At 37.4% G+C, this 25,718-nt stretch overlaps 1 protein-coding gene across 2 annotated transcripts in view; it reads left to right on the top strand.

The window, feature by feature from the left end:
• LOC131956961 (uncharacterized) overlaps positions 1-24,140 on the top strand; it is a 32,387-nt gene extending 8,247 nt beyond the window's left edge. For both annotated transcript variants that reach the window (XM_059321615.1, XM_059321614.1), the window contains 5 exons: positions 9,293-11,675; positions 17,714-18,787; positions 20,213-20,373; positions 20,580-20,790; positions 23,807-24,140. In XM_059321615.1, coding sequence (XP_059177598.1) covers positions 9,293-11,675; positions 17,714-18,787; positions 20,213-20,373; positions 20,580-20,790; positions 23,807-23,958 — 3,981 coding nt within the window. In that variant the 3' untranslated portion in view covers positions 23,959-24,140. The remainder of the gene's footprint in view (positions 1-9,292; positions 11,676-17,713; positions 18,788-20,212; positions 20,374-20,579; positions 20,791-23,806) is intronic.
• Positions 24,141-25,718: the final 1,578 nt, after the last annotated feature.

Genomic DNA, 25,718 nt, shown 5'->3' with positions numbered 1-25,718 from the left:
TAATAGATCCCTAGATTGTTCTCTACCTAATAGATCCCTAGATTGTTTTCTGCCTGATCCCTAGATTGTTCTCTACCTGATCCCTAGATTGTTTTCTGCCTGATCCCTAGATTGTTCTCTGCCCGATCCCTAGATTGTTTTCTGCCTGATCCCTAGATTGTTCTCTACCTGATCCCTAGATTGTTCTCTACCCGATCCCTAGATTGTTTTCTGCCTGATCCCTAGATTGTTCTCTGCCTGATCCCTAGATTGTTCTCTACCCGATCCCTAGATTGTTTTCTGCCTGATCCCTAGATTGTTCTCTGCCTGATAGATCACTAGATTGTTCTCTGCCTGATCCCTAGATTGTTCTCTGCCTAATAGATCCCTAGATCGTTCTCTGTCCGATCCCTAGATTGTTCTCTGTCTGATCCCGCCTCCATTTTTTTCTCTGCTAGACCCCTGGTCCCTATTCAGCTGCGCATGCGCCATGCCATAGCCGGTAGAAACACCTTCCTGGCCGTATTGATTAGCTGTTCTGTCTGATTCAAAATATCTGACCTTGTTAACGGTGTGCTTTCTAGAGTTTGGATGTTCATACAATACGGAGATTGTGTACTAAAGGCCGACTTAGAGATTGTGTACTAGAGGCCGACTTAGAGATTGTGTACTAGAGGCCGACTTAGAGATTGTGTACTGGAGGCTGAGTTAGAGATTGTGTACTAGAGGCTGAGTTAGATATGCGTTTACTAAGAAATACGTCACATAGACGTAATTACTACAGACCAAAATATATTCTAGTTGATGTTGAGTAGACATACTACTTCTACTACAGAACAATTAAACTCTAGATATCTCATCCAGTCCATAAAGTAAGTTTGTGTTTAAATTTGAGAATTTTTCCCCCGTTATAAGTTTTGTTTTTCCTATTCTAACCTGCGTGTTTAATTAAAGCATAACACCAAATCTAGTCTATTCGATGTGACAACCCACCATACAACGTGACAACCCACCATACAACGTGACAACCCACCATACAACGTGACAACCCACCATACAACGTGACAACCCGCCATACAACGTGACAACACGCGCCACAAACTTGTAGGTCGGGTTATCTGTGTACCATACGAGGAGCTGTCTTATGTTGCATTCGATGAGTCATCAGCCACACGCACACACACCTAGCACTCAGTGGGCCATTCAATCGCTCACTCCGGCAAAATATCGATCCTCTATCAGTTCTTGCTCTGAGCGTGTCACTGCCCCCCCCCCCCCCTTCTCCTCGCCAAGTTATCTCTCACATTTGAGTGGTTATTTTATCTGTTGGACAAACGTAAACCCTACACAATCAGTTTTACGTTTGGACAAACGTAAACCATACACCATCATTTTTACGTTTGGACAAACGTAAACCATACACCATCAGTTTTACGTTTGGACAAACGTAAACCATACAACATCATTTTTACGTTTGGACAAAAGTAAACCATACACCATCATTTTTACGCTTGGACAAACGTAAACCATACAACATCATTTTTACGTTTGGACAAAAGTAAACCATACACCATCAGTTTTACGTTTGGACAAACATAAACCCAACACCATCAGTTTTACTATTAGATCGTTATACTATTCACTTCTTTGTCAAGGCTAGACTGTGTTTTTGAATTGAACATAAATCTATCCAAGAAAAATAATATACAAAATTTGAAAACATTTGAATGCTGCTTAAACCTTAAGAACAATGTATGACATTTTTTTTATCTTTTATCTGTACATTCTGAATACAAGGACAGAGTTCTAACATGTACTCACACACACGCTGATAGAGTTCTGGCTTCTATTCACTAACATTGTTCTAACCACACTCTCACCTCACTCTCACCACACTCCCACCACACTCCCACCACACTCCCAAATACCTTCGTGCGGGTGTCGCAGAGGAAAATTACAATAAATTCTAAAAATAGACTTACTACGAGCATTGTACGATTTAAGCGTATCGATTAGTTGCCAACACAACACGATTGTGACGTAAATACAAGCTGTTCTCCATATATATATATATATATATATATATATATATATATATATATATATATATATATATATATATATATATATATATATATATATATATATATATATATATATATATATAATAGTTTCGCTGTCTATCTATCTATCTGTCAATCTATCTATCTATCTGTCAAGAACGCTATAGAGAAAACACAAGCAGAGAAAAAACATGCATAGTAATTCGAAAAATGAAACGTGACGTCACATGTAGCATATAGTAGAAAATAGTCTACAGCCGGAGAGTGCACACAGTAATATGACGTCATTGATTCTCGAGTAAACATTGATTTAACAAGCCAATTTTGTCTAATCTTAAAAGCGGTTTGCGTGCAGAGTTTCTTTCATGCTATTCTTCGGGTAAGGGGAGAAGCCCCCGCCCGCCGGCAAGTGCGAATAGTGTTTCTTTCAGACTTTTTCCTCCCCTGAGGAAGGGTACTTGAAGCTTTCTATTCTAAAAAGTGTTTTACGTGCACAGTTTCTTTCATGCATCTCTTCGGCGGATAGGGGCGAAGCCCCTCCCAAGCTCTAACTTTAGTTTGTATGATCTACTAATGCGACCAGTGTTTCTTTCAGACATTTTCCTCTCCGGAGAGGGAGTTCCCAACCCACAAGTAGAGTCGCCTGAAGGAAACTCTAAATGCGACTTTTGTCATGATTTAGATTAGGTGCACGGTTTAGGGTATGGCTACGACAATATTCAGTATCAATTTGCGGTAACTACGTGTAGATTAAGCTTAAATCCGATTAAAATGCCGACTCTGAATTAAAATCCGTTTTCAATGTAATTTTTCGTCTTCGGTTCAATTTGAAATTAAGGTGGTGATTTTGGATTTGGTTTTAGTTTAGAGAAAAGAGACAACTCTACCAACCTAGCGCCCGTTGTATCCTTCCTCAACGGGCCATTTATCTCGTATAAAATACTTTCGCTGTCTATGTATGTATCTATCTGACAAGAACGCTATAGAGAAAACACAAGCGAAATAAAAACTTTCATAGTAAAACGAAAACGAAACATGATGTCACATTGAGCATATAGTAGGAAATAGTCAAAAGCCGGGAGAGTGCACACAATAAATCTGACGTCATTGCTTCTCGAGTAAACATTGAAATAAAAAAAACATTTTTTTCTAATCTTAAAAGTGGTTTGCGTGAAGAGTTTCTTTCATATAATTCTTCGGGTAGGGGCGAAGCCCATTCCCCGCGTAAGAGCGTCTAAGCCGCCCCCCCCCCAACTCAAAAGAAATATCGTCATTGATACTCTATAATAAAATTACCGCCTAATTAATGTGTCTAATCTGAAAAGTGGTTTGCTTGCTGAGTTTCTTTCATGCGAAGCCCATTTAACCCACCACCCCCCCCCCCCCCCCCGGTAGAACGGATAATTCCTCCCCCTAAAAAAACGAATTATAATTTATATAGGAAATCTATATATATAATTCTCTTCTGGGAGACGCTAGAAAACAAGCTGTAAACGCGCTCCCTACCACCCCTACATGGTCTGGTGAGCTGTGGTTCACTCTAACTGTTTACAAACAGAGCCGGGTTTAGTGACGACTATTAGGGGCAGATAATTTCGTTTGAAACGATTTTAAACGTAGGGGGGGGGGGGTAACTAGAGTTTACTTTAACGGAGGGGGGGAAGGAGGGGGGGGGGTTAGGGCTACTTATAATGTTTTAGAGCTACTTATAATGTTTTAAAGAAATATTTTCAGTGGCAGCGTTGGTAGTGTCGAATTCACAAATTATGAATAGTGTCTCTCCCGACCCGTACAAGTTTATTCACCCCTGCAAAAATTCTAGTGCCCCACCCCCGGGGGAAAAAAAAGCCTGAAACGAACACTGCGAAGAGCCGCAACGGGTGATACCCGACCTATTGTCGCCACTGGGGCGATAGACGTTCTTCTGGTGGATCCCCACCCTTTCCCTGAAGAGACGCCTGAAAGAAATTGTGAATGCGACTTTTATTAAGTTTGAGCGTAGGTGCAAGGTTTAGAGGTATGATCTACGACTATATTTAGTAGTGAATGTAGTGAACGTGTAGATCAAGGTTACCAGTAAAGTATTGTGGTAAAGTCTACATTTAAAAGGACAGCACTTTCCACCTAACGTCCGTTGTATTTCTTCATACACGGGCCATTTATCTAGTATATATATAATTATAAATAGAGATAATAATAAATTAAAATATGTCTGTGGCTGGCTGACTTCCTTTTTTTTGTTTTTGTTTTTATTTATTGAAACACAAAAGCCTGAACGGATCGGCTTCATTTTGGGACAGCAGGACTATTTAAATCGTTTTCAGTTTTTCAACTGTTTGTCCAGGGGTCGGCAACCTGCGGCTCGCGAGCCGCATGCGGCTCTTTTGATATCAAGATGAGGCTCTCCAGCTCCTTGAACAAATACTAATAATCTTAATAAAAAAATAAAATATTTTAAATTAAAAAATGTCAGTGGCTCTTTAAAACCAGGGAAATTTTGAAAATTGTAACTTTTGGCTCTTCAGCTTCAAAAGGTTGCCGACCCCTGGTATAGACCATATAGCCGTTCTCATTTTCGCGATTTTTAGATCTTCATGTATAATAATAGTTTCGCTGTATGTATTTGTTTGTATTTAGAGAGTGTATGTATCTACTTAAAGACCAAAATGCAGAACAGTTTTCCGACTCAGGGAGTTAAAAACGTCCAGATTACAATACTCTATATACACTTTGTAAGCAAGAAAGTAATAAACCCCCAAAAAAATACAACCACCTAAATTTTAGAAGTATATAGATAGATGGACGATCTTTACTTAATGTCTATTTTAGCAAGGGGTTACACCACCAGCAGTCTACATGTACACACCACCAGCAGTCTACATGTACACACCACCACCAGTCTACATGTACACACCACCATCAGTCTACATGTACACACCACCACCAATCTACATGTACACACCAGCACCAGTCTAACTGTACACACCACCACTAGTCTACATGTACACACCACCACCAATCTACATGTACACACCACCATCACTCTACATGTACACACCACCACCAGTCTACATGTACACACCACCACCAGTCTACATGTACACACCACCATCAGTCTACATGTACACACCACCACCAGTCTACATGTACACACCACCATCAGTCTACATGTACACACCACCACCAGTCTACATGTACACACCACCAGCAGTCTACATGTACACACCACCACCAATCTACATGTACACACCAGCACCAGTCTACATGTACACACCACCACCAGTCTAACTGTACACACCACCACTAGTCTACATGTACACACCACCACCAGTCTACATGTACACACCACCACTAGTCTACATGTACACACCACCACCAATCTACATGTACACACCACCATCAGTCTACATGTACACACCACCACCAATCTACATGTACACACCACCATCACTCTACATGTACACACCACCACCAGTCTACATGTACACACCACCACCAATCTACATGTACACACCACCACCAATCTACATGTACACACCACCATGACTCTACATGTACACACCACCACCAGTCTACATGTACACACCACCACCAGTCTACATGTACACACCACCACCAGTCTACATGTACACACCACCACCAATCTACATGTACACACCACCGCTAGTCTACATGTACACACCACCACCAGTCTACATGTACACACCACCACTAGTCTACATGTACACACCACCATCAGTCTACATGTACACACCACCACTAGTCTACATGTACACACCACCACCAATCTACATGTACACACCACCAATCTACATGTACACACCACCACCAATCTACATGTACACACCACCGCTAGTCTACATGTACACACCACCACCAGTCTACATGTACACACCACCACCAGTCTACATGTACACACCACCACTAGTCTACATGTACACACCACCATCAGTCTAACTGTACACACCACCAGCAGTCTACATGTACACACCACCATCAGTCTAACTGTACACACCACCACCAATCTACATGACTGTACACACCACCAGTCTACATGTACACACCACCACCAATCTATACGTACACACAACGACACAAGTATTTATGTATCCTCAGTTTTAATCAGAACCCCTGCCTTTCCCTTTAAGTGTTCCTATGAAAGAAATGACATAATCATTTCATTTACATACTACTCCCATCTGTGCTCACAACTTGTCGGTCCGTGGAACTTGTAGTCGGTAAAGATTAAAAGTCTAAAAAAAACTCTTTATACCCATGTTTTCATAACATACATTTTTTGCAGAGTAGCTATTGAGGACAGATGGCTATGGCATGTACGGTTAGGCTATATTGAAATCTTCTCATCTCAGTCTTAGCGAATGAGTTCCATTCCACAACATAGACACTCGGCCTCAAAGGCGTCGCGAGGCGGGGTCGGGGGTTGCGGACCGCACCGAGTGACACCATTTAGGGGGATGACACCAAGACAAAATAAACCGGGAGTGATCTCCCCTAAACTTTCTCGAATATTCTTATATGACTTGGAATATAGACATGATTTTTAATTACTTAAACTTTTAAAAATAGAATAGAATCTCATAGAAAAAGGTATTGCACACCAAGCGAACGCCAAAACAAAATGTGCATAATAGTGCGCAATATTATTAGTACTTTATAAATTTACATGCGTTTTTTGAGAAATCGGAAATAGCGTAAATTAGTACTTCGGGTCAACGGAAACTACTCAAAATTTGACAGAAGGTAGAGAATTAGATCTTTTACTTACGTGTAAAATTTCATTTATCTATCCGAAATAGTACTCAAGTTATAGGCTTTTGATAAATTCAAAGTAAAAAAAGTACCACTTCCGGTTATCGGAAATCGCTCAAAAGTTGATCAGGATCTACGATTTTGATAAAATACTTAGATATGAAATTTCATCAACCTAGCTGTAATGGTACTCAAGTTATCGTGTTTACAAACAGACAGACACACAGACAGACACACAGACATACGGACAAGATTGCAAAATTATGTTTTTCCGTTCAGTGAGGTGTAAAACGTCCAGATTTGTAAAATTCTCGATTTTTTTTTGCACGATTACAAGACTTTCTCTATACTTCGTATATACGAGAAAGTAAAAAGTTGATAAATATATAGAATAAATAAGCTTTTTGCTAGTTCAATGAAAGGCTAATTAGCGGTAAAAAAATTTTAAGTTAAAATTGACGATCCATGCAACATTTTTAGGTGGATTAAAATAATGTGTGCACAAATTGCCAACATTTGGCAAAATCGGAGGGAGTTGTCACCAACTGCATATATATATATATATATATATATATATATATATATATATATATATATATATATATATATATATATATATATATATATATATATATATATATATATATATATACATATATATATATATACATATATATATATACATATATATATATATACATATATATATATATACATGTATATATATATACATGTATATATATATATATATATATATATATATATATATATATATATATATATATATATATATATATATATATATATAGCCTATACTTTTTTCCTTTGGCGGTTGGGGTATAGGGGGGGTGGCTACACCATTAGGTGCCGCACCTGGTGACACCTGACCTAGCGACGCCACTGCTCGGCCTAACGTTTTAAATATTTGTTACTGTTTATGACAGTCTCTCTATTCACTCGATCTAATGAATAGCCTGGTTTTGTTTTGAAACGTGTTCAATCAAAGACTCATGTGTCAGAATAGCGTTTTTGTATGTGTTATTTTTTTTAACTAGCTTATACAAGTAACACACAGACGTATGTTCAGGCTGTATTATTTTAGGGAGCGTCGGTTTTTGGTAAAAAAAACTAGATACCCGTTATTTTTTAATAACTGTGACGTCTGTTTGATAATTTTCATCTTTCCCCTTCCATTACCACTGTCACACATCTTCACAAAAAGCCAACCCCCACTCGGCTGAGTGAGGGTATGACCACACTATCTCTTCATATGCTGAGCTCACAGAAACTGGTGAACTCTACTTGCCACTTGTCTCGGAAAGTCCCGATAGGCAACTTTATCATTCATATCTAAAAAGAAATTGAACATTGGCATGATTTGCCTCGAACCAGTACCACCTGCATCTTAACTGTTAAACTATCACCTCAGCCAGCTGGGCACTTACAATTGAGTGTAAATTGACTGGGGTAATATATTTAGCATCGTACATTATTAATAAAGTTAAATCACGCATAGATTATTTAATAATAATTAATTATGTCATAATTTAGCCAATTCCATTGTTTAACAAAGATTTAAATAAAATTATTATGGCCTAAAAAATTAAAAAAACTCATTATTGATATATATCTAGAATCTACATAGAGCTTGATCTAGATCAAGATTATATATCTAGATTATAGATCTACAATCTATGGCTTTGTTTATTTTTAATAAAGCGTTAAACGTTTGAATGGGCAACATGGTCTTCCATGGAAGCCGCCATCTTTCATTGTTTATTGTGAAATGTAAGTAAATGAATCAAGTGACGTCACTATAAAGTAATTGTTCCGAAATTTTATAATTAAAGTGGTGTTTTTTACCAATGAATATATCAATAAATTAATTAACGTCTTTAAATAAATTTGTTCTTAAAAGTTTGATTAAAAAGAATATTATTCTCTACATATATACATATTTTAGAGTTCTACACATAGTTCAGATTCAATGAGAACAAACTTTAAAATATTGTTTGTTTTTAACAGTAAAACATTCACTTTTCTAGTAAAACTGACTGTCTGCGAAAAAGCGCAATTACGAAAATTTATGGTATTTAGAGTAAATTCAGTAAATCGGGAACTGCGGGCCGCTTTTATATCACCCCTTCCCTAGAAGCACTATCCATAAGTTAACATTTATCGTAGATCTACACAGCCAATATTTTAAAATTTGAAATTCTTATTTTGATCTATTTAAAAATGGTGAATTATATACTTTAATTTGAGCAAATTAACTACCTCATTTCATTTTAATAAATTAATTACCATGTTAATGACATGCTTTCACTTCTGCAAAACCCTGGCTTTCATTTACACACTCTCGAATATCATAATTTTTTAACTGTATGAGTTGATAGCATCAAATTTATTTCATTCATGCTCTGCTGTATTTTGTCTTGTTTTTTTAATTATCTGAGGTTACCATTATATTTTTATCTTAGGGAGAAGAAGACCCACGGACTTTGGATGACCGCACCCAATCTAATATTCGCCCTAACGAAGAGAGTCCAGATTGCCTTAATAGTCGTAGCAAGCTTCTTAAAAAGATTGACAAAAGAAACTCACCCCAACTCGAACAAGAAACCCGTCTGCTAACTAAACCAGAAGAAGAATTCATTGGCGCTTCAGAACAGAATTCTAAAGACGATAAGCGACAGTCAGGGTCGGGTGGGGGACTGTTGACAGCAGGCACAAGAGAAACTGTTGTAACGGAAAAAGAGAATTTTGAGAAGAACTGCATAGGATCGTCTGTTGAAACTAGACAGCACTTACCATGTGATGAAATAGGAGATAGTCCAGTCAAGTCAGATGTCAAAATAACCAGCAAGTCTGTGAATTACGATGAAGTGCTGAAGGATCTTGTGCTTCACCCTCGTTTGCAATCATCTGAACAACGAATTCAGTTTCATTCTCAAATATCGCATGAACCGCGTTTGCATCAGCAATATCCAACTTCTCGTCAACAAACTAGTCAAAAGATTCAATGTCATGAACCTGTGTCTAGCCAATGCGCAGATCAGTCGCTTCAAGTTTACCGTCATTTTGTTAGCCTACCACAGCAAACGTCATTAGTGCAGTTTCCTCTTCAGCACCTTCAACAACAACAGCAGCACCACCAACGTAAACACGAACATCAGCAGCATATCAATTCACAGCAGGAGCAACAACTTCACCTTCAGCAGCAATTTATAGTACAACAGCAAAGAAATCTAGAATCTCATCGAGGTCATGAACCTAACCATAACCTTAATATACAGGAAAGGATTCCCAATCGGCAGCAGGGTGGCTGCCAGCGGGCAGCGCCCTATTCAGTATTTTCTTCAACTTCTCCAAGCGCAGCCATTAGTTTAACTAGTCATGTCTATGCAAACGTGCGCGGGCCAAACGGTGGTGCGGGTCTGGAGATGGGCATAAAGAGCATGGAGGTTGAAGACGACAGCTTTGTAGTCGAGACTGTTGAGATCATTAAACGACCAGGCCAGACTCTGGGTTTTTATATTCGTGAGGGCAATGGCTTTGACCGCTCAGATGGAGTCTTTATTTCCCGTATACAGATGGGAACAGTCGCTCAAAGCAACGGACTCCTTCATGTCGGTGATGAGATAGTAACAGTAAATAATGTCAAGGTGGGAAATATGTCTCTCGACGATGTGGTCATCCTTATGTCAATCCCGAAAAAGCTTGTACTGACCATTAGGACTCGTAGAAATAGCAGCAAAAATAAATCATGCCCTTCGCTGCCCATGGCAGAACAGCCCGACCCTCCTGTTGTTGTGCTCAAGAAAGGAAGGTCATCGTCTGCCTCAGCGTTGGAGATGACAGAGAAATGCCCAGACATGTACGAGCCTGGTCAGACCTACGCTCAATATCCCTTCCAGACTGCTGACTACATACCACGACAAGAACGGCCTGCGTCCAGATATGCCAGTATTTTTATAAGCCCCCACCGAGCAGAGGCCAAGCTGATCAGCGATGACGGCATGGAAAGCAGCAACTCCAGTGAAGGCTCCTTGCCACGAAGCGTCGATTCTAAAGACAGAACATATTTAGGTCACGAAGTTCTGGAGTCGCCTCATAGTAGCTATATAAGTGTAACAAATCCGATTTACGATCACTTTTCTAGTTTGCCTGATTACAAACTTCATATGGTGGCCGACACGCTGGGCAGAAAGTCGTCTGTACTACCAAAATCTCCATCTAAGCAAAGTCCGCTCGGAACGCATCTATACAGAAACAGACCCAACTCTGATGCCAGTCCAGGCTTTCCAGAACCTCCTTATATGAACGTTGGTGCTTTAAGAGACGGAGGAATGCAGCCTCAATCGTCGCACTATCATCACACATCTCCTCATTTTCACCAACCCCCACTTCCAACGCAGCAGTTTTCTAGCCACTACCAGTACCAGTCCTCCTATCCCTTATCCACATCAAGTCAGGGGCCATATGCGGCCCCTGGACAGCAGTACAGAGGCGCCGTATCTCAGGAGGACAGACGGCGGCAAGAGAGAATTCGAAGTCTTCTCAATTCAAAATCCAAATACGGCAGGCTGTTACGTAGCAGATCCCCGGAGTGCTACAACTCGGACTCGGAGATCGTCTTTACTCACCAGGCCCATACCGATGGGAGAGGATTCGCCTCAGATTACGAGGCTTATGGAGGGGCGTTTAGTGACGATGAGCCGGTGTACTCCATACCCAGAATACCATCCAGTTCCTCTTCTGAACTTGAAATGCTTCTTAAAAAATTTACCACACTCTCACAGGAACTCCAACAAGAGCAGAGCAAGCTCCAGAGACAGCTCAGCACCAGAGACAAAGTTCCACGTAAGTTTTTATCTGACCTTCAGGTTATGGCTAGTCACGTGTCAATTTAAAATCAGTCAGGAATTGAACGCAGGTTTGTCCACACTTCGGTTTAGATCCCCCCCCCCTCTTACTGGGCGTACTGTATGGTAGCCTTGAGTGTGCGTTTATTACCCTCCATTTAATGAGGTAGAACGCATCTCAGCGCAGGTCTCAGTTACACTACCGTAACGGCGCCGAGTACTGCCCGTGGTTCGGTTTAATCATCCAATTTTGTTTGCCGCCTTGTCACTATTGTAGGGTGCTCTTTAAAACGAAGTCTGAGGCACCAAAACGCACACCGACGAAGCGCCTTAGGACACACTTGATTTGATTTAGACAACGATTACAGTGGCCGATTTTATCCATAGTGTATAGAAGTCTTCAAAACGAACACTGGCGCCAGTTCCATAGCAATCGGATAAAGTTGTAATAAGACATACTTTATATATATATATATATATATATATATATATATATATATATATATATATATATATATATATATATATATATATAAGGCCCTATATATATATATATATATATATATATATATATATATATATATATATATATATATAAAGTATGTCGCTGGTAGTGTGTCAGCGCCTGGCGATTGCGTGACCCGAAGCACCCCGTGCTTTCATATTAGCACTATGGCGCCTACATTCATTTTTAAAAAAGGCTATGCACTACTAAAGACACAAAAGGCAACAATAATCGTTGAATATATTGAATCAGGCATGTTCTGTGGCCCCCCCCGGTAGGGGAGATTTGGCACCCCAGGCTCACCCGTAGCACTATGGGGCCTACGTTAGTTTTAAAGAGTGCAATAGGCTATGGATACAATGGGTTGCTATAGTCGCTCACTAAATCGAACCGGGCGCGTTTTCAGACGACCTAAAGGATGTTCTATGATTCCCCGGGTTACCCCGTGAGCGTCATGGCGCATTCTTTTGTTTTAAAGAATACTATAGAATATGGATTAGATGGGGTTTTATAGTTGTTCACTAAATTGAATCAGGTGCGTCCACTAGCATCCCGGCGGGGTACTATTTGACGCCCGGGGCTATCCTGTGTCCAAGATAGGATTGGTAACACATTAATGAAACGCTTTAAAAATAATTAATCCGATTTTCTTCTGAGACCCCTGCAAAATTGTAACCTTAGGTTTTTCCGACGGGGGTATGTGTAAAGTGTCGAGGTTTGTCAAAATGACTACAATACTTCGCCCATGCTCCCTATACAAGAATTAACACAAAGCTACTTTCTTTAATAAAAACTATGCTGAAGGAATATTCGCCCCAAATACAGGTAAACTCTAAGGTAATATCCATATCCACACCGTGGCGAAGCACGGGTATACGCGCAGCGCGGTGCGCTGAAGGAATAAAACTGCTACCGACACCCGCGCGCAGCGCGGTGCGCTGAAGATATTCCGTCCCAATAAGGGGTAATACCCTTAGCTTCATTTTCGTGAATATCCATATTCACACCAAAGTGTTACCGATACCGATACCCGCGCGCAGCGTGGTGCGCTGAAGGAATATCCGCCCCAATAAGTTTAGCTTAAGTGCAAGGTTTAGAGGTATGACTACGACTATATTTAGTATGAATGTGCAGTAACTACGTGCTGATCAAGGTTAAATCCGGTTAAAATGCCGATTACGGATAAAAATCCGATTTCAATTACATATATGTTTCCGGTTAAATTTTAAGATGAAGTGGTGATTTTGGTTTCGGTTTAGAGAAAAAGAAAACACTAATTTTGTGAATATCCATATTCGAAATAGGGTCGAAAAAAAATAATTAATCAAAATATTTGATAATTCTGCCAGGGGAGGTAATTTAAAAAGAAATTCGACTCACGCTAATTTTTAAACAAATGTGACTGCAAATTAGTTTTTTCGACCCTACTGATATTAAAATTTATCCATTTTTTAGGAATATAAGCAGTAATATTATTTGACATCGATCTGTTTAATATTTTTTACGAAAGAGTAGAAACTGTGACAACTATAAAATAAATTTAAGTCGTTTTATAAACGAATTCTACCATAATACTTATGATATGACAATGCGATGCAGTTTAAACGCACTGCATGTTTCGTTGTTTACTTTTATGGCTGCAACATCTGCCACGGTAAATCATTTTTAAATGTACCAACTTGGGAACAGAACAAAACTAAACACAAATACAAAAGAAAACACAAACACAAACACAAAAGAAAACACAAACACAACACAAACACAACACAAACACAACACAAACACAACACAAACACAACACAAACACAACACAAACACAACACAAACACAACACAAACACAACACAAACACAACACAAACACAACACGAACACAACACAAACACAACACAAACACGAACACAACACGAACACAACACGAACACAACACAACACAAACGCAACACAAATGCAACACAAACACAACACAAACACAACACAAACACAACACAAACACAACACAAACACAACACAAACACAACACAAACACAACACAAACACAACACAAACACAACACAAACACAACACACAAGAAAACGCAAACACAAAAACAAAAGAAAAAACAAGCACAACATAAACACAATGCAAACGCAAACGCCAAAAACACACAAACGCAACACGCAAACACAAAAGGAAAAAAAACCACAAACACAATGCAAACACAAATGCAAATAAAAAAACGCAAACGCATAACACGAACACAACTTAAATTAAAACATAAGCACATAGTGCTCACAGTCTAGCCCGGGGGTAAATCGCACCCGGCTGGGGCGCCGGCGGAACCGCCTGATTAAACTTAGTATACGACTAACAGAACACAACTGGGAACAGAACAGAACAAAACTAAACACAACACAAACACAACACAACGCAAATACAACACAAACACAACACAAACACAACACAACACAAACACAACACAAACAACACAAACACAACACAAACACAACATAAACACCACATTAACCCAACACAACACAAACACATCATAAACACAACATAAATACAACACAAACACAACACAAACAAAACACAAACTCAGCACAAACACAAAAGAAAACATACCGCCGGCGGACGCTCTTGATTCAGTAAATGTCTATAAAACCCCCAGCTGGTCCGCAAACCCAAAGATAGAATAATAATTAGTAAACAGTACGTTCAGTGTATAAAATAAATAGAAGCAGTATTAAAAATATCTGTGTTGTACCTACCATATAGCACTTTATCAATTCATTTTGTTTTCAGTTCTTTAAATTAAAAAAAAAAATACAATAGAGTTTCATGACTTAAACCATTGCGCACCTAATGAACGTGATGACGCGTGTTTAATGATGCGGAATAGTTGATAAAAAATTATCATTAGTAAACAGTACGTTCAGTGAATAAAATAAAGAAAAGATAGCCTTTAATCAATCCATGCTAGTTATAATATTCCAACAATAATGTCCTCTTACACATCTACAGAACATTCACATTTTGCTTATTAGATAATTCCAACAATAATTTACTCTTGGAGATTTTTTTATTAGCGTGAGTTGAATTTATTTTTAAATTATCTCCTTTGGCAAAATTACAAAACAGATTAATAAATTAGCTTTTTTGACCCTATTATTATTAAAATGTATCCATTTTTTCTAGGAATCAAAACAAAAATTGTATTTGACATTGATCCGTTCAATATGTTTTAGCAATTTCCGTGTATTTAATATTTTCTTTATGTTGTCGAAAGAGTAAAAACAGTAGCAACAATAAAATAAAGTTAAGTCGTTAAAAAAAAATTCATAAAAAACGTTTTAATAACAAGCTTTTATGTAATAATGCACTAAAAAGTAGAAAAAATTAAATTATACACTATTATTTAAATTACTATAAAGAAAAGCGTGGGTCACTTTAGTACCGATTGGATACCTTTACTAATATTTGAGAAGAGACCCACGCTTTTCTTTATAGTAATTTAAATAATAGTGTATAATTTATTTTCTACTTTTTAGTGCATTATTACATAAAAGCTTGTTATTAAAACGTTTTTTATGAATTTTTTTTCAGTACTTTACATGTTTTATTTACAATAGAGTTACATGACTAAAAACCATTTCGCGCCTACTGAACGTGATGACGCAGCTATTGAACGTACCGTGATGGCGCAGCTATTGAACGTGATGACGCGTGTGGTGTGGTTGGCAAGACATGTCTACTAATTCGGTCCAAATTTTAATTAATTCATAAAAAATTAATTAGGCATCCAATTAAGTCAAATTTAATTTCAGATTGCATTGTCTTCATGTCTTGACCCACGTGTCAAATGTGAAACGTATCGGTCAAGTAGAAGTTTCCGAATTTTCACTCCTGCGTTTCGGTCTAGACAGACTGACGACTGACGACTGACGAGGAAGTGAGTTAAATAAAAGCTTGTAATAAAAACAAACCCTACTCTATTACTTATAATAAGACACTGCATATCAAGTAAAAAAACACGACACGTGGTGTGTTTACTTTTATTGCGCGATGACGGAAGGAAGGAAGGACTGACACACTACCAGCAGCGTTATATTATAGATTTAAAGTAATTATAGATCAGGATGAATTTTATAATCTATATACTACTAAAACTAAAGTTTGTTTACATGTTTGAATATTTATTTTTTGTGTTTGTTTGTCCGTTTGGTTACAGGAGAGAATCTGCACTATATGTAAAATAGTAATTAGGTAGAGAACAATTTTTGTTTTTAGACAGACTGTTAATCACGAATTAATCTAAAGACGTTATTAAATTTATTGACTTATTCATTGGTAGATTAAGCTCATTAATTATAAAAGTTGAGAACAATGACTTTACTTATAGTGAATAGTGACGTCACATTATTAATTTACTTTTACAACAACAATGGCGGCTTCCATCGAAGATTTTGTTGCCTCTATTCAGAAGTGTAACGCATTACATAGCTAATTTTCTGTCGGCTATAGCTTTAACGATACGTCCGTTTGCTATTTTTATTACGTTCCAACACTTATAATCAATTTCCAACAGTCCTTTTCATTTAAGTATACAATACATTTCTCTAGAGCTAAATATCAGCTGTCGAAGAAAGTTATTTATAGAACTAGAATCTAGGTCAAACCAAAATTAATTAGTTAAAATTAAAATCCATTTTTAAATTAAAATAAAATATTGAGTTTCTTTATTAAACTATCCTAGTCCTTAAATATTTGATATAAATCTTTGCTTTTTAGCTTCACGGATCATCTAATTCAAGAATACAAGTGCTTTATCTATCTAGGTTCTAGAGTTACGGCGATAAGTCGGCTTAACCAACCCCGTCGTAGAATCTAGATAATTCTATCTAGATCTAGATAATAATGAGTTTCTATACTAAACTATTTCAGACCTTAAGTAATAATTAAACAGCAAAAAAGTTTTGAAAACAATTTGGGTTGTTATGGAAACCCAAAAAAAACCTACGCCATTTTGAATTTTTCGGTAGTTTTAAAAACGCAAAGGCGTTTTTATTTATGCACTTATAACAATCTAATTTAAACGGCTTATATTTCATTATATATTTAAACTTTTATCTGGACAACTTTTCAAAAGAGCCAGTTGTCACGTTTCCGTTGAACGTGATTCTGGTCACCGTATGCTGGTCGTTCATTGATAACCGTCAAAAATTCTTTGAGATCAATTTTTGTCTGTTGGTGATTTCCTTTGACTTGTTTCAATACATTTATTTCAATATAAGCACCCTTTTAATACCCACTATTTACCAGAAGGAAAAAAAATACATTATTTAATTAAGATGAAAGTCCTAGAATTTTTGTGAATCCAAAACGGTTCAGGTAGGCGCTTCTTAATTTATATGGGCCCAGACGTACTATTCGTTTAACAGGCCTAGACGGTGCTGTTAGTTTTACATGCCCATACGAGGCTGTTAAACACTTCTAAATAGGTTTACAGATTGGCATACAATGAAAAAGTATTCAATAATTCTTTCTTTTACAGGCCCAGGACAAATTCCTCTCTCAAGAGCAGAGAGTTTGTCCGGAGACGAATATGGATGCCAGCCTTTGTCCGGTCAAGCCTCACCTGTGCCGGTCCGTAGGGCAGCTTCCACTCAAACTCCGGCGCTTCCACCCCGTCTGTCCCGGCTCCCTAGCGCCGACACGCCTCCTTTCCTTTACAGCACATATCAGCACGAGTCTCATCCGGATCTATCCGGCCGATCAGGGTCTGCTGGTGTAGGAGGAGCGATGTCAATAGCGGGTGGTTTGCCCATGTCCAGCTCCCAGACCTCCATTCAGCTGGCCAAAGATCCGGCACGTCATACTGCATCCCGACTGCGAGACCTACAGCTAACCAGAAAACCTCTGCATATTCCCTACAGTGAGTTTGAACCCTACAAAGCAGACATGCGTAAGCGAGTTGAATTGACCCGATCTGGCGGTCTAGATGGCTTATTAAGTATTCATATCATGTCGGGCCAAGGACTTAAATCCTCTAAAACAAGCTTACGCGATTTGTATTGTGTAGTGGCCGTAGACTCCCTCAACAAAGCCAGGACAATGATTAGGACAGGGGCGATTAACTTCGACTGGGATGAAGCATTTGATATTGATTTGGAAGACTCGAAAGAAGTTTCTTTTCTCGTGTACCACTGGGACCCAAACTACAAGCACCGTCTGTGTTTTCATGGCTCCCTTCTGCTCCCCAGCTACGTGCACAGCGGCACCAAGCGGTACGTGGCCATCAAGCTGGAACCAAAGGGGATCCTGTTCGTCACCTTGTTGTACAAAGAGCCCGCAGTCTCTCTGCAGCGTTTACCTTCCATCAAGAAAAACGCTCTGTTTGGGGCGGAACTGGAGACAATTATATTGAGAGAAAACTCGGGCTTAAATGTCCCTTTGTTGGTGAGTAAATGTGTCCATGAAGTGGAGAGGCGAGGTCTAGAGACTGTCGGCATTTACCGTCTATGTGGGAGTGCTAGGCGTAAGGCAATGCTGAGAGAAGCGTTTGAGAGCAATGCCCAAGCCGTGGATTTATCACCTGAAAATGTTTCCGATATCCACGTCATAACAGGTAAGACGACCATCAGATTCTTTCAGTTTCTCTATCTTAAAGTGCTGTCCCATTTCCAAATCAAACACTTTGCCGCATGTTTATGAGAATTTATTTGCTATAATAATACAAACGATAACCCTTGGTCGTAGTCTTTATTTGTCTTCGTCTGCCAAGCCAGCAATTGTATGGCTCCGTCGTTTAAAGGAGCATTGGATGATTTCGCATTGGAAATCCAATCAATTATTATAGCGTAAACGACACACCACAAATGGTAGTGTAAACTACACACCGCATACGGTAGCGTAAACTTCACACTACTGTAACGGACGCCGTCTGTCAGACGCAGAATCGGCGAACGTCCCCAGGTTCGTTTAAAGTAGTCAGACAGAAACCTTCTGGACAGTATGAGCACACCTACATCTACGTGGGCTTGTATCAAAAGTCTAGGGGTATTGACACGTAGGATAGATGAAACTCAACTTAGGTTAAACTGACAACTACTATTTTAATTTATGCACAAGTATGTACAATAGTCATTAAGTCAACTCCAAAGTAAACTTCATTAACAGCAATAAATAAACCATAAAAATATCACTCACAGATAACTCAATGATACTGAAATATCTCTAACAATTAGATATTAAAGTTCACAGGAAAAGCCTTGGTGTAATACCACGCCTAAATACAATATCATAAACCTGGAATGACCATACAACTTGGTGAAATAACACACCTAAGCAACATCTCATAATCATTTGAATAATCACACAACTTGGTGAAATATCACACTTAAACAATATCATAAGTACTGGAATGACCATATACTTGGTGAAATAACACACCTAAGCAATAGCTCATAAACACTGGAATAATCACACAACTTGGTGAAATATGACACCTAAACAATGTATCTTAAACACTGGAGTGATAAACAACTCCTATGGTGAGGAACTAATATATATCACCACGAACTGAAACATTCAAATAAAACCACACACACACACACACACCGCACTGTTGCCTCCCCGAGTCTAGGTCAAAAAAGTCTTCTATAGAAGTCGTGTCTCGACCTTTTATCTGAGACCAAACCCAAGGGAGGCTACTATAATGTTGCAAGGCCATTGGTCGAGGATCGGTTAAGGATCTTCAATACTAAACAACCATTGGCCGAGGTTCTGATAAGGATTAAAATCCAAGTCACATGCCGTGACTGAGTTCAGTTGACCGATGCGTACCAGGGAACTGACAATTCTCCCAAGGTCAATAATAAAACTCAGGAGACTAAATAATAAAAAGAAATAAAAAGACCTAAGTAGGTCACACTACTTTGGTCTACTGATGTTGACCACCTGATGTTGGCCACCTTATGTTGGCCACATCATTAACTAAAAACTCCACAAGTTTCTCCCGTAACCTATGGCTACTGTTGATCTCATCAACCAGGTGTTTTGAAAGATTACCTACGGGAGCTACCAGAACCATTGTTTACTAATTCCCTCTATCAGATGCTATTGGACGCTTTAAGTGTCAGGCTACCGTGTGACCCAGAAGGCAGTGCCAAACTTATGCTGAGTATTCTAGAGTGCCTTCCTTCGGCCAATCAGGTAGAAACTGAAACTTTACAATTTTCGTTAGAACAATTAACTCAATTCATAACTTTAACAATTAACTCAATTCATAACTTTAACAATTAACTCAATTCATAACTTTAACAATTAACTCAATTCATAACTTTAACAATTAACTCAATTCATAACTTTAACAATTAACTCAATTCATAACTTGAACCAAAACAATTCTCGTCGCCTAGGATACAATGGCCCTACTCTTGAATCATCTACGCCGTGTGGCCTCTCACTGTGATAAAAATAAGATGCCCATAGACAACCTGGCCATTTGTTTTGGACCTGTTCTGCTTTGTCCGGCCCCAAGCTCCACCCCCGATCCACTCCTTGATTTTAGAAAACACATCGAAGTCCTGCGCTATCTTCTTGAGATATGGGACTATGAAGGTAGTAACAGTAAGTAGACTTGTTTTTTTTTTTAAATCAAAACTTGTTTGCTATCATTTGTCACAGTATGTTTGAAAACCGAAGCAATAAAAAACAGACAACACTAAAGTAGGCACATTTGTAATTCTTAATTATCGTCTTTTAGTGGTTGGCATAGTGTTAGGGCTGTTTCCATACATACACACACACACAAACACACACATACACACACAAACACACACGCACGCGCGCACATATGTCAGGGTGGGTAGTGAGCTAAATCTGTATGTCAGTTTAAATTTACCCATAGCTATACACTAACAATATTTTAGCAACAAATGCATATTGCATCTAGAAAAAAAACCTAGACCTAAAATGGACGTCAATGATCCTCCGCGAGGGTGAGGTAGAACATCTCGCTTCGGCCACCCTATTGAGTAAGGTAGAACACCTCGACAGGTGAAGTAGAACACCTGTACATGAGAGGTAGAACACCTCGACAGGTGAGGTACAATACTCGAGAGGTTTTAGCTAGAACACCTAGACAGGTGAGGTAGTACACCTCGACAGGTTTTTTAAAAAATGACAGACTAAATTCAGTTGAGATTCTTTGTGGACAATTGTCAACTCATCACTTGTTTTATCAAAAGAAGGGGCAGCAGATGTGTCAAAAAATTGTGTCTCATGTAATAATCGTCATGTCAACAGTTCAACAATATTGCATTTGCACTATTATATATATATATATATATATATATATATATATATATATATATATATATATATATATATATATATATATATATATATATATATATATATATATATATATATAATCATGACTTAGTAAAAAAAACAATTTTTGCAACTTTTTACTTTCTCGTATACGAAATATAGAAGAAGTATTGTAATCGTACAAAAATAAACCGGGAGTGATCTCCCCTTAACTTTATCGAATATTCTTATATAAAACAACAGGGGATGGGAACTAGGAATAAAGACATGATTTTTAATACATTTTAAATACTTAAACTTTTTAAAACAGAATAAAATCTCGTGGAAAAAGAGTTGCACACTAAGTGAACGCCAAATGAAATGTGCATAATTGCGCGGAATATTATAAGTACTTTACAAATTTACATTAGTTTTTTGAGAAATCGGAAATAACGTAAATTACTACTTCCGGTCAACGGAAATTACTCAAAATTTGACAGAAAGTAGAGAATTACATCTTTTACTTACATTTGAAATTTCATTTATCTATCTGAAATAGTACTCAAGTTTTAGGTTTTTGAAAAATTCAAAGTAGAAAAAGTACCACTTCCGGTTATCGGAAACCGCTCAAAAGCTGATACGGATCTACGATTTTGATAAAATACTTATATATGAAATTTCCTCAACCTAGCTGTAACGGTACTCAAGTTATCGTGTTTACACACACACATACACACACACACACACACATACGGACAAGATTGCAAAACTATGTTTTTCCGACTCAAGGAGGTGTAAAACGTCGAGATTTGCAAAAATCACGATTTTTTTTTTTGCACAATTTCAAGACTTTCTCTACTCTTTGATTATACGAGAAAGTAAAAATCGAGACTTTAACAGATCTCGACGTTTTACACTTCCCTGAGTCGGAAAAACATAGTTCTAAAATTTAGTCCGTATGTCTCTCTCTCTCTCTCTCCCTCAGTGTGTCTGTAAACAAGATAACTTGAATACCATTAAAGCTAGGTTGATGGAAATTCTTATATAAGTATTCTATCAAGTTTGTAGTTCTGGATCATCTTTTCAGCGATTTCCGATAACCGGAAGTGGAACTTATTCTACTTTCAATTTTCAAAAGCCTATAACTTGAGCACCGTTTCAAATAGGTAAACGAAATTTCACATAAAATTAAAATTTTGATTAATTTCCGATGACCGGAAGTGGTACTTTACGCTATTTCCGATTTCTCAAAAAACGCATATGAATTTATAAAGTACTATTAATATTCCGCACTATAATACACATATTGTTTGTCGTTCACTTGGTGTGCAATTCTTTTTCCTCGAGATTCTATTCTATTTTTAACAGTTTACGTAATTAATAAACCGGGAGTGATCTCCCCTAAAATTTCTCGGATATTCTTATATGAAACAACAGGGGAGGGTAACTCGGGATATAGACAATATTTTAAATCAATTTTAAATACTTAAACTTTTTAAAATAGAATAAAATCTTTTAGAATAAACCGGGAGTGATCTCCCCTAAACTTTCTCGAATATTCTTATATAACACTACGGGGATGGCAACTCGGGATATAGACAGTATTTTAAACCATTTTAAATTACTTAAACGTTTTAAAATAGAATAGAATCTCGTAGAAAAAAGAATTGCACACCAAGTGAACACCAAACAAAATTATAAATTCACATGTATTTTGAGAAATCGGAAATAGCGTAAATTACTACATCCGGTCAACAGAAATAACTCAAAATTTGATAGGACAGAGAATTACATCTTTTACTTGTATGTGAAATTTCATATATCTATCTGAAAAAGTACTCAAGTTATAAGTTTTTGAAAAATTCAAAGTAGAAAAAGTTCCATTTTCGGTTATTGGAAATCGCTGAAAAGTTGATACAGATCTACAAATTTGATATAATAATTATATATGAAATTTCATCAACGGTTCTCAAGTTATCGTGTTTACACACAGAGACACACATCCACACATCCACACATCCGGACAGAATTGCAAAGTCCAGTTTTTCAGACTCAATTACGCGTAAAACGCCGATATTTTAATAAATCTGGATTTAGAATTTTTGCCCTATTAAAATAAGTCCCCTATACTCCGTTTATGATGAAGTACTGAGAAGTAAAACGGTGAAAACTAAAAATTTCACGTGATTTTTTTTGCACGATTACAATACTTTCTCTATACTCTGTACAGGAGAAAGTAAAAATGGATTAAAAATCATGTCTGAATCCCGAGTTGCCTCCCCGTAGTGTTATATAAGACTAGGTAACTATGAAAATTTCCATTTTATTCAAGGTACAGGGACATCCAAATCTCCTACGGCAGAAACAATTATTTCTGCAGGCACAGGGGACTCGCCCAACCCAGCTGGTCCCGTGGATCAGGCTCGTAGCTCAAGGGATGAAGTGACTGGTCACAACACGGATGGGCCATCCAACAGGCAATGACGCTGGTTGATCACTAGATTCTTATCCAATTTTTAGTTGCACCGTTTCATCTCATTATCTCTAACTATATTCACACTCTAAATCTAGTTTTTAACTGCAATTTTTTATAACATGAATTTTTTGTGTGTAAATATAGCATTATGTAAATATTTGTCATTTTAAAGAAATGTATAACATTTATAAATTATAGGCCTTTATATATATATATATATATATATATATATATATATATATATATATATATATATATATATATATATGTAAAAACTGACATTCTATAGGATACCTAGGTAATGTATATAAGACGGATCGTCTAAGTTTGAAAAACATCATATTTCTATCACATTTCATACATTTCCTAGTCATTATGTAGAATATTAAATAATGTAGGCCTACAGGCAGGGTGTAGGATACGCTTTCTCACCAGAACCTTCCTTTATCTTTGTTGGTTGAGGGTAAAAAAAAGAAAATTACAATTTAAAATGTCATTCTAGCCTTCCGTCCTGCAGCAAGTAGTAAGTGATAGCACTCACTTCTCATTTCTTACTTCTCTCAGTGAAGATTTCCTGTTGTTCATTTGTATTTTTTCTTTCATTTTTTTACTCTTGTTACTAAACACGTTTACAATCTGGGCATCTGACACTTCGCCTGAACAGTGCTTGTCATCTATATATATATATATATATATATATATATATATATATATATATATATATATATATATATATATATATATATATATATCTTCTTGGATACCATAGAAAACACCAAGCTGTAAGCGCTCTTAGCAGGCCCCTCTCTTCCTCTCTAGGCATATCCCTACCACCCACACCCCCACATGGTCTGGTGAGCTGTGGTTCACGCTGAATGTTTACAATCGTAGAGCCGGGTTTAGTGACGGCTATTAGGGGCAGATAATTTAGTTTGAAATGATTTTAAAGTTAGGGGAGGTAGCTAAGAGGAGGCTGCTTTCAAGGGGGGGGGGTGTAGGGTAGGGGTTGGGGGAAAGGAGGGTGGGGGTATCTCTTTAACACCTACTGATAGTGTTTTAAAGCAAATATTTTCACTGGAAGCATTGGTACTGTCGAATTCACAAATTATGAATTACTGAAAAGTAGAAAATAATACAACTAAATAGCAGCGTATGACACGCCGCGGGTCGGCTTATTCTTTATAAATCCTTGGTATTTTGTTATATTTGATACCTTACCTGAAAACGTTATCTAGGTATTCTGTAGAATGTAGGTTTTTCCTACATTGCTAGTAATATATATACACAAACACACACACACACTCACACACACACATATATATATATATATATATATATATATATATATATATATATATATATATATATATATATATATATATATATATATATATATATATATATATATATATATATATATATATATATATATATATATTATATATGGTGTATGTATTGAGCGTCAATATAACTTCCAAAAAACATAAACCTGTCATTTGAATCCCAATAAAAAGGTTATCAACTAAGAGCTCCAGCCATTAGGGCTGTCGACAAAAGGGCCCCATTAATACGACTTCTTACTATAAGTTTCCTCACAAAACGACCTCAAAGGAACCCTTCAAAGCTTAGCGAACACCCTTTAAAAAAGATGTATGTAGTCGACATGTTTTTTTTACAAGGTTTTTTTAGTTCTTATATATCTATATAGCAGTGCTTTATTTTTAAAATTATTTATTATTTCTTGTTTTAACTGTATAATTTTATAGAA

This window comes from Physella acuta, unplaced genomic scaffold (assembly GCF_028476545.2).
Source record: "Physella acuta isolate Inbredline_101_S28 unplaced genomic scaffold, ASM2847654v3 ptg001190l, whole genome shotgun sequence".
NCBI lineage: Eukaryota > Metazoa > Mollusca > Gastropoda > Physidae > Physella > Physella acuta.
This window is presented reverse-complemented; position numbering and strand designations above follow the sequence as displayed.